Here is a 9,146-nt window from a genome sequence, read left to right as displayed (position 1 = left end):
CCCCCCCCCCCTCCCCTCCTCCTCCTCCTCTCGCTCATCCTGCTCCTCCTCAGTCTTCACTTAATTCAATTCCTCTCCCACCCCTCCACCCCTCCCTCGATCTTCCTCTTTCTCTATACATACACAATCTCGTCCCGCCTATTGCCTATATAATTGCCCTGAATTCATCTTTGTGATACACCAGCTTGCCGTACCTACGATCAATTTCCCGCCCCTGCTCATTTCCTCATTTCTCCAACCGGTTTTATCGCCCACATCGGTCGCTTCGGACAGTCCCGGAAAGCTTGCTCGAGTGCTCAACACGCCTGTCTATTTCTTACCCTAGACTTCTTCTCCAGCCGATATAACTTGATCAAAGATCTTATCTTACACTATCACAATGCACGCCACCATGGTTCTCCGTAACGCTGCTCGCACCCCTCTCATTCGTTTCCTCGGAAAGCGCTCTGTGCCTAGTTGGTCTCTCCGTCTTGTCTGACTTCACGGATTCAGTTGTCTAACGCGCGTCTTCCCAGAGTCCATTGACCACACTCCTCGTGCTCACCCGGCTTCTCCTACTGGTGTCCTTCCTGATTCCTTCGCCGCCTATCGCTCCAAGGCTCAGCAGCACGGTCCCCTGGGTCGTGCCTCTTTCTCCCAGGGCATCGGTCGCGCCTCGGGCGCTTCTCTGGGACCCATCCAGCCCAAGCAGGGTGAATTCTTTGACCGTACTGAGCTCCCCTCCCGTTTCCACCGCCTGCCCTGGACCGAGGCCGAGATTGAGGCCATTGAGACCGGTGGTGCCAGCCTTTTCGCCTAGATGCTATAGAATGTCCAATGAGGAGATGACGAGACGATAAAGGTCATTTAACATTGACGGGATGCACGACAAATGATGTCACGCTGCGATGAGAGACTGGTGGCCTGGACCACGGCACCTGCGCGCCCGCTTCAGGAAGGACTACCAGTGACTCTGTGAAGGTCACCGTCTTCTCTCGCATCACCTCAACTTGCACGTCACTTTCTTCAGGACCGGAAGCACTGTCTTATACTGGTGATGGGTCGTTCAGTCGGCGTGCCCAGCCTGGAAGCTGACCCGGTCCCTCTTCTCTTCTTTCCGCCACTGCTTCTCTCATTCTCTGATTCGAACACGGCGCTGGTGGTTGCTCGTCTTCATGCTTAGCGGTTTAAAATTTTTGTTCTTCTTTTGGGGCGTGCTTGCTATATGTGGGATAATCTTTTCTCTGTCTGTTTGGGACATGCTGAGATCTATTGAGATCTATTCAGACTCTTGTGTATAGCTGATTCGTTGATCCGGATTGAAAAGTCTGCTGGAAGTAGGGTTTGTACACGGGCGGAGATGCTTTGGTCTCTATGATGAGACTTAGGGGAGTTAACCAATGAGATTCAATCATGAATCTGGAATTCTACAGCCTTGATGATCCCTAATTTCTACTGCGTTAGCTGCCGCTAAGATAGAGGCCCAAGGATACCGATGATGTCAGGCTTAGCGGTGATTAAAGAACGTACTGAGTATAGATATGGATCTCTTTGCACGTGCTGCTGCAGGGGTCCTAGCGTCGTCGGTCTCGACCACGCAATCAACCTTCCAATCAACCAACATACATGACTGGATCTTCTTTGCACATGGAACTTTGCACCATCTTCAATCAACCCTGAGATCCCGAATCCTGGTCGATTCGGGGATTCCTCTTTTTCTGTAAAGAAAAAAAAAAAAAAGTAGCAGCGCAAACGTCTAAAACACAAAGAATGGCCTTCAACAGGGGCTCGGAGCCCATTACCTTCAACGAAGTGGACGAAGCCAACCATCCTACAGCCACCTATGTCTACACTCAATCAACTCGCTCTCTGCCATTGGAGCATGGCAACGGCCGTGCAAACAGCGGACGTATAGATCTTCTGGTCAGTTGAAATAGCATTGCCCCCTCTAATGGTAGTTGTGTGAAAGCGATCGAGTGCTACAAATGACATGTGAGCTGATACGGTTTTCCAGCATGATCCCTCCAGCTTATCAACAACTCCGTGGTCTTCCAAGGCAATACTGGACATCCTCGTTGACGTCTTCCTCCCCACTGGATATCCGCACAGTGTCACTGAAGACTACACCCCGTAAGTCTGGTAAACTCGGTCTCGACCATGATTCTGACTAACGAACTGCAGCTATCAAATCTTTGTATGTCTGTGTTTACCGCGTCCATCGCAAGCGATCCACTTCCGGCATAGACATTGATGCACCCCTCTTCACGGTGTGACTGACCATGGTTCCTCAAGGACTCCCTTCAAGCATTTAGCAGCTCTATCGCAGGTCTCCTATCATCCAGGGCGGTCTTACAAGGTTGGTCATACTGCATATACCCTCTCTCTGCCACAATTACATGGCAAACACTGATGAACAAACTACAGGCGTGGGTGTCGGCAACGCTGATGCATCACCTACTTCAGCTCTACTCCTCCATATCCTCCAAGACTCATCCGGCCGTATCGCCACCATTCTCTTCGCGCATCGGATCGGTACCGCGCTCGAGCCAGAATGTAAGAAATATCGGCTTGCGGCAGACATTTTCAACGATGCGGCTATGATCTTGGACTGTTTTTCGCCCATGGTCCCAGCGGGTGCTCTTCGAGTTCTCGTACTCAGCACAGCAGGCATTCTTCGTGCCCTTTGTGGCGTCGCAGGTGGAAGTTCCAAGGCGAGCTTGAGTGCGCACTTTTCTCGATGGGGCAACCTAGCGCAGGTTAATGCTGTAAGTAGCTGTGCGCACAGCTCACCCCTGTAGTGACCTGTCTCTATGTCCGAGGTCAAGAGAGGTAACATCTTTTCAACAACAGAAAGACTCGTCTCAGGAGACTATCATCTCTCTCGTTGGCATGCTGGTAGGCCCCTCCTTCCCTCCCACTGATTTTGCTCTCCCCTGCACGCTACATGCATGCATCCACGCATGCATAACAGCGCTAGCTGACAGGTTGCAATAAAAAAGGTTGGGTCCTTCGTCGTCTCGCATGTGACAGGTTTCGCTGCAACATGGATCGCCCTCCTAATGCTTTTGGCCCTGCATTTGAGTCTGAACTATGCAGCCGTCCGCTCCGTTCAAATGACGAGTCTGAACAGGCAGCGGGCGAACATTGTCTTCTCCACCATTCTCAACACTGACGGGGACTTCCTCCAACTGATGGACCAGGACGCCGGCACTAGCACCAGAACTCACCGCACAACAATCTCTCCCCACAAGCCGAGTGCGGATCACGACCGACTGCGAATCCTCACGCCATCCCAAGTCGCCAAACAGGAGAAGATCTTCGAGACAGACGGTGTTCTCAGATGGTCATCTCCTGTTCCAACCCAACCAGTGGGGTTGTGCATCGGCACCTGCCGGATCGGCGTTTCCCTTCGTCAATTTCTCCTCGGTCCATCCTCTTCCTCCTCTTCCTTCTTCTCCTTCTCCTCCCTCGCCCTCATTTCCACCCATTCCTCCAAATCCCTAAAGACTAACATCCCTCTTCCGCAACTCTCTACCCTCTTCACAGACGAACACTACATCCTCTTCCTCAGCTTCTTCAAGGGCAAATGGCACGCCAACATCCTCCTGAAATCCAGCTGCACCCCGCAGAGCCAGCTCAAAGGCTGGCTACACGCCTTGCTCGCAGCAAGAGTTCTTTCTTGCAGTCACCCCTCTTCCCCCAACGCAACGCCATCTGAGAAAGGGAGCGAACCCGAGATGGATGGGAGGAGCATCGGCCTCATTCTCGACGTTCTTCACCGCACACTGTCCTTTCTGAATGAAGATGGCCGGTTCGAGCGGTACATAGCCGCCCTCGAAAATGCAGGGTGGGATCTCACCATCCGGGCGTTGGAGACGAAGTCGGGCAGAAGAGTTTGTTGATGTAAACAAAATCCAGTCAAATCACAGGAAAATTTTGTAGTTTGCCCAGCGCCTGGCAACTGGGCCCGCCTGGTGAACGTTCGACTTCCTCTCATTACCTTGTAAATCAGAGTCATGTCCCAGTTTTTTCCTCCAACAGTACACACAAACTTGGGGAGGGGGACAAATCCCCTTCCTTGGATGGATCCAAGTCTGGACGCCTCACCTATTGCTATATATTATTCCCATGATGGAACGGCCCAAGCTGGGGTGGGTTCGTCTGGACTCGAACGCTTCCGACTTGACCGTATCAACCTTCCCTTTGGTTTGATGGACACCTAGAATCGGCGCCATAGTTTCCGTCCGTACCCAAGAGAGAGGTTGCGCCAGTGCCTCGAGCTCGAGCACAGTTTCGTTGTTCCAGTCCAAACCAGTTGAGATGGGCGATGCTTTGCGGAAGCTGTCACCGAAGTTCGCACGTGGTTTTGAGCTGCAGGCCAGAATAGTTCGCGTTGTCCTATATATATGTACAGTGCATAGATGGCCCTCGGCCCCAACGCCTTACACATCTTCCACTCTTCTCTGATGCAGTGACAGGATGCTCATGCACAGGGGCTCTATGGCTTGCTGTAATTTCCACCAGAGCATATGATAGTTCAAGAGACTACACAAGCAACGCGCAACGTTGACAATGCATCAAACCATGGGTATCTATTGACCGACTTCCAGTACAGTGATGCTAATGCTAATGCTAATGCTAATGCTAATGCTAATGCTAACGCTAATGCTAACGTTAATGCTAATGCTATTGCTGATGCAAACCCCGTGCTGTGCAAACAATGCATGGCCATAGAAAAAGGAAAAGAAATAACACAAAAGAACACAGAAGGGTAATTGCGAAGAAACCCGGCATATGGCCTCTGCCGGTACCTCATGATCCAGAAAACATAAATTCATGCACATCACATCACGACCAACAGCCACACGACAGCCCAAAAACGCCAGGAAAAGATAAACTCCGGATGCCACACCATTTTGAGTCCTGTCTATATGAGTTTTGTTGACACAAAATATCGAAATGCTCGCTAAATCGCTCGCAGGCTTGAGCAAAACACACACACACACACACAAAAAGAGAAGAACGAGAAGAAGGCAAAACGCCTCTTCTGAAAATGCTTTCCCGGTTGGAAGCATGAAAAACCAAATATGCACGGGCATTATATCGTCATCATGGCCATCCACTCGTGGTCATATCTGAATGGAAATGCTCGCTGATGGAATCGAGGGACCAGTCGTAGACACAATGTAAACGTTTGAGGGATTAGCTCGGAGGCGTCCGGTCTACCGAAGGGAGAGAACGTGGAAAGACGGTAGCCGTTTCGTGGTACACCTCCAGGGTGGTTAATCAGGGGTGAAGTAAAAGCTGTGGTCCGCAAAGGGGACAGCAGCAAAGCTTCACTGTCTGCCAGAAAGTTCCCGGCTTTCGGTGTAGGGCAGGCCTTGTTTGCGGGGCTCGGACGGCCAGTCATTCGTCCATGCCGGATAGTTTGAAGTGATGGCTGCCGGAACCACTGTTCCCAGAGCGCTTCTTGAAACCCAGCTTCATTCCCATCTTCTTCCAAGGGTTGTCGGACCGCTTCGGACTGTGACCGAGTTGCATACTATTGGGTTCACTCGAGGGTGGAGTCGTCGGCGGTGTCATCGGTTCACCTGTACTAACATTCGACTGCACGCTTCCTGAATCATCCGTTAAAGCGCTGCCCGATGCCGACTCCCCGCTAGCACTAGTAACATGACTTGATGTGCGATGACCCGCCTTGCTCAAGGATGAAGTCATCGCACTCAACGAGAAGTTCGACCGGGTGGAGTGGCCAGTCGGGGACCCGACGGAGACCGGGGAGCCTAATTCTTTGGAGGAACGGGGCGATAAGCGGCGACCCTTCGAACGAACCCGCTTAACCGTGTGATCGTCGAGACTCGCATTGGAAACGACAGTGACATCCTCGTGCGGGAAGAGTGGCTCGGATAGGGGGAAGACGTGAGCAGCAGCGGCGTGAGCGTTCAGGAATGGGATGAAGATCGACTCTTCCATCAGGTCGTGGACGAGTTTCACGGCAAGGTCCAGAATTTCGGGGGGCGGCGGGGGAGTTTGATTCGCATATCGAAGAATATCTTCCCGGACTTCGCTGGAGACGTTGATCTCACGCGGGGAACCCGGGATGATGTAGGCTGTCAACAGTCGTTGCCAGAGCATGCGCAGGTGTTGGCTTTCGGGACATTCACTGGCAATAGGAGATTGGTTCAGTTGGCGACTCAGAGCATTGTAGGTTTCCCGGTACCGCTTCGCCTCCAGGGTGAATTCGAGAGTCTCCAAGCAATGATTCTGGGAAAGATAGGCCATGAAGGCACTGAGGGTGTAGGGTGCAGGGGCAGTGTTCGCAAGCACCTCATCTAAAGAGGGACGCATGGGACAAAATGCGCCAGGGGGTACAGTCAGACTTAGCGGACGCGGACGGGGGGAGTCCATGTCCTCGTCCGACTCGCTGTCCGATGAAGAGGTCGTCGGCGAGAGTTCAGGCGTCGTGGTGGGAGTGTGATGCCGGAAGAGAATGGGAGGATGTAAAGTCCTCTTCTTGAGCATCGCGTCCAGGGTGTAACAGGACTCGTGGGGTAAGATGACCGAGTGTAGCGACAGCCCTGGAATCCTCCCCGCACTGTAAAACAGTTGTGACAGGGAAGAATGGTTGTGTGTCCCGGGGGGAGGGTCACGGCTCGTCAATGGCTCGCTTTCGGACTTGTCGAGGGTTCCAGTTTCCCAGGGTCCGTTCGTATTTTGGCCGAGCACCAGCTACCAGCCACCGGCGGATCAAGAACCAGGCTGGGTGATGAATGCGAGTACCGGCGGGTGAGAGCGGGAAGAACGGTGAATGGAATGAAAGGCAGCGTTAGCGGTGTCGAGTTGTGAGGCAGGCGGACGCGCTGAGTAAAAGAGAGGAGGGGGGTGGAGGAAGACAATCCAGTGAGTAGGGATCTCAAGATTTGAGTAAGACTCAGTGAAAGAATGAGATCTGTTTGGCAGACAAAGGATTGATTAGTTTTGAGGGGAAGAATATTTGTGGTGACAGGGGGGGGGGGAGATTGGAAGGAAGTGCAGAATTCCAGAAGGATTAAGGAAGGAAGGGAAAGGCAGGCAGGCAGCAGATAGACGGACAGACATACAGACAGCGAGCGAGAGAAGACAGGCAGACAGACAAACATGGACGAACACTAACACTAATGAGATAATGAGATAAAGAATTTGAGGAGAACAGGGAAAATAATAATATGTGGAATTAAGGCCTGTACATCAATCAGTAGGGGAAAGAAAAATCAAATTCGGGAAAAATGAAATTTGGAAATAATGAAAAATGAGAGAAAAAGGAAAGAGAGGAAGAAGAGTGGAAAGTTTGGATCCGAAAAGGAACCTTGGAGGAAGAGAATTTTGGGTGGGGAGGGTGGGAAAGCGAGTGAATGGAGTGAAATGAAGTGGATTGGAGTGGAGTGGCAGAAGGGATGACGCCACAGGGAGAAAAGATCTGGATTGGATGGACTGTGGATCGAAGGAAGTGAGTTGAGACTCAAGAGAGGTTCGAGGACAAGATGAGGAGGGGGGGGGCGGGAGGGTAAGCCTGGGAGGATGATGGGAGGCAATGAAACAAGGCAGAGACAGACAAGACAGACAGTTTTGCTGATCAATTTTTTGTCAGGTTAGGCTCCACTCCACAACTGGAACGCAACCACGTTGGCTGGCCAGGGATGGGGCTAACTGGCGAACTGGCGAATTGGCAAGTTGACTGGCTGGCTGCCTTCCTCTCTCCCTCCCTCAAACCACAAATCAAGTGCAGACAAGACTTTTCCACCCGGTCGATCGTAGTTTCATCCAATCATTTCCCTCAAGGTGGGGTCAACACGCCGGATTCGCTCGATGATGGCAGAACCCCCGTGACTCTCAATCAGGCCAATGATCCAATCAATCCAAAACCAGTCAATGAGGTCTCAGATATGAGGAATAAGACCGGATGATAATCAGGTACATAGATGATACTCATAGTACTGTACTCCGGGCAGATCACCAACAGCATCTATGACCCATTGACCCATTGAACAGTAGTACTCAGTCTCCTCATACAATACGCAGTATTTGATGAAGCGAGAACCCTCTCTCTCCAGAAGCCCCACGATCTGAGTCAGTCGAGACCACTACGCGCCTGGGCAAGTAATGGTAATCATCTTCATCATCATCAATAATCCAATGACGGAATCACGTCATGCTTCAGAGGACTGAAATGATTGTGGAATAGTCGAGAGGGACTGACGACCCGAAACTGGAACAGGATCTGGAAGCCTCAAAAGGTGGGGGGGGAGGGGAACGGATCTTCGTCATTCAAAATCAGCTGTGGAGCCATCCATAGCGACCAACAACTTTGGAGTCTGTCTGTCCTTCGGTCTGAGAGATCGCTCTGCCGGTGCCAAAAGGGACGGACGGTTCGTCTCGGAGATGCAGAAGGGAACCGGGCAAGCAGACTGGTAGTGGAGACCAGCGCCTGTTTCGGCTTCGTCGAGTACTGAGTACTGTGATGTTCTCGACCTTCGGTGTGACTCGGTCCGATCCATTCCACTCTCTCTCTCTTCTCTTTCACCCCCCACCAGCGCTTCCCAGTTTCTCTTTTGCTGTTAAAGTGCAAAATAAACAGTGACGACGATGCTGTTCGGCTGACCCGTCGATCGATATCCGATTCAAGATTCAACACCCACCAGTGAGGAGATTTGTGGATGTCGTGGAGCTGGAGGGGATGGGGATGGGGATGGGGATGGGGATGGGAATGGCGAGAAAGGCATGTGTGAAACAATGCGCGCACCGTGGTCGCAACAAGAAAACAAGCATTGAACACACATGACAAAAAGAAAAAAAGAAAACAAAAAACAAAAAACCCTCCCAGGAACGAAACGAAGAAGAATGGGAGATCAATAGAGAATAAGGAAGTAGCTATGTTCTAGAAAACATCAAAAGAGAAGATCGTCTTCCACTTACCATGTGTGATTTCCAACTGCAAGGCGAGAGCTCAGCAGTAAGCAAGGGGTAAAGAAGCAGCCCCCAACAACGCGCGTTCAAAGGTCAATATGACCAACGGTGCAGATGCAACGAGGATAAATCGCTCAGCCCTGGCCGAGGAAATATGATTGATCGCGGAGCTTATGTCGGTTGCAGTTGCGGAGCAGCAGATATCTGGCGGTTGTTTATCTCGT

The 9,146-nt window shown here is 51.5% G+C and overlaps 3 protein-coding genes across 3 annotated transcripts; 2 read left to right on the top strand and 1 right to left on the bottom strand.

The window, feature by feature from the left end:
- Positions 1–379: 379 nt before the first annotated feature.
- Positions 380–799, top strand: ASPACDRAFT_43127 (alpha-ketoglutarate dehydrogenase subunit KGD4; the record flags this gene model as incomplete). Its single annotated transcript, XM_020201204.1, has 2 exons — positions 380–455; positions 516–799. The coding sequence occupies 2 exons, from the start codon at positions 380–382 to the stop codon at positions 797–799; spliced, it is 360 nt and encodes a 119-aa protein (XP_020056882.1).
- A 922-nt stretch (positions 800–1,721) lies between these two features.
- On the top strand, positions 1,722–4,034 carry ASPACDRAFT_1856108 (RUS1 family protein). The gene is made up of 7 exons (XM_020197468.1): positions 1,722–1,902; positions 1,994–2,109; positions 2,161–2,173; positions 2,272–2,335; positions 2,404–2,744; positions 2,830–2,874; positions 2,979–4,034. Exons 1-7 carry the CDS (start codon positions 1,750–1,752, stop codon positions 3,879–3,881), a joined length of 1,635 nt encoding a protein of 544 aa, XP_020056881.1. The 5' UTR covers positions 1,722–1,749; the 3' UTR covers positions 3,882–4,034.
- Positions 4,035–5,385: 1,351 nt separating this feature from the next.
- ASPACDRAFT_60355 (regulator of G-protein signaling domain-containing protein) lies at positions 5,386–6,501 on the bottom strand (the record flags this gene model as incomplete). The annotated part of the gene is made up of 1 exon (XM_020203549.1): positions 5,386–6,501. One exon carries the CDS (start codon positions 6,499–6,501, stop codon positions 5,386–5,388), a length of 1,116 nt encoding a protein of 371 aa, XP_020056880.1.
- Positions 6,502–9,146: the final 2,645 nt, after the last annotated feature.

This window comes from Aspergillus aculeatus, assembly GCF_001890905.1.
Source record: "Aspergillus aculeatus ATCC 16872 unplaced genomic scaffold ASPACscaffold_7, whole genome shotgun sequence".
Classification (NCBI taxonomy): Eukaryota; Fungi; Ascomycota; class Eurotiomycetes; order Eurotiales; family Aspergillaceae; genus Aspergillus; species Aspergillus aculeatus.
This window is presented reverse-complemented; position numbering and strand designations above follow the sequence as displayed.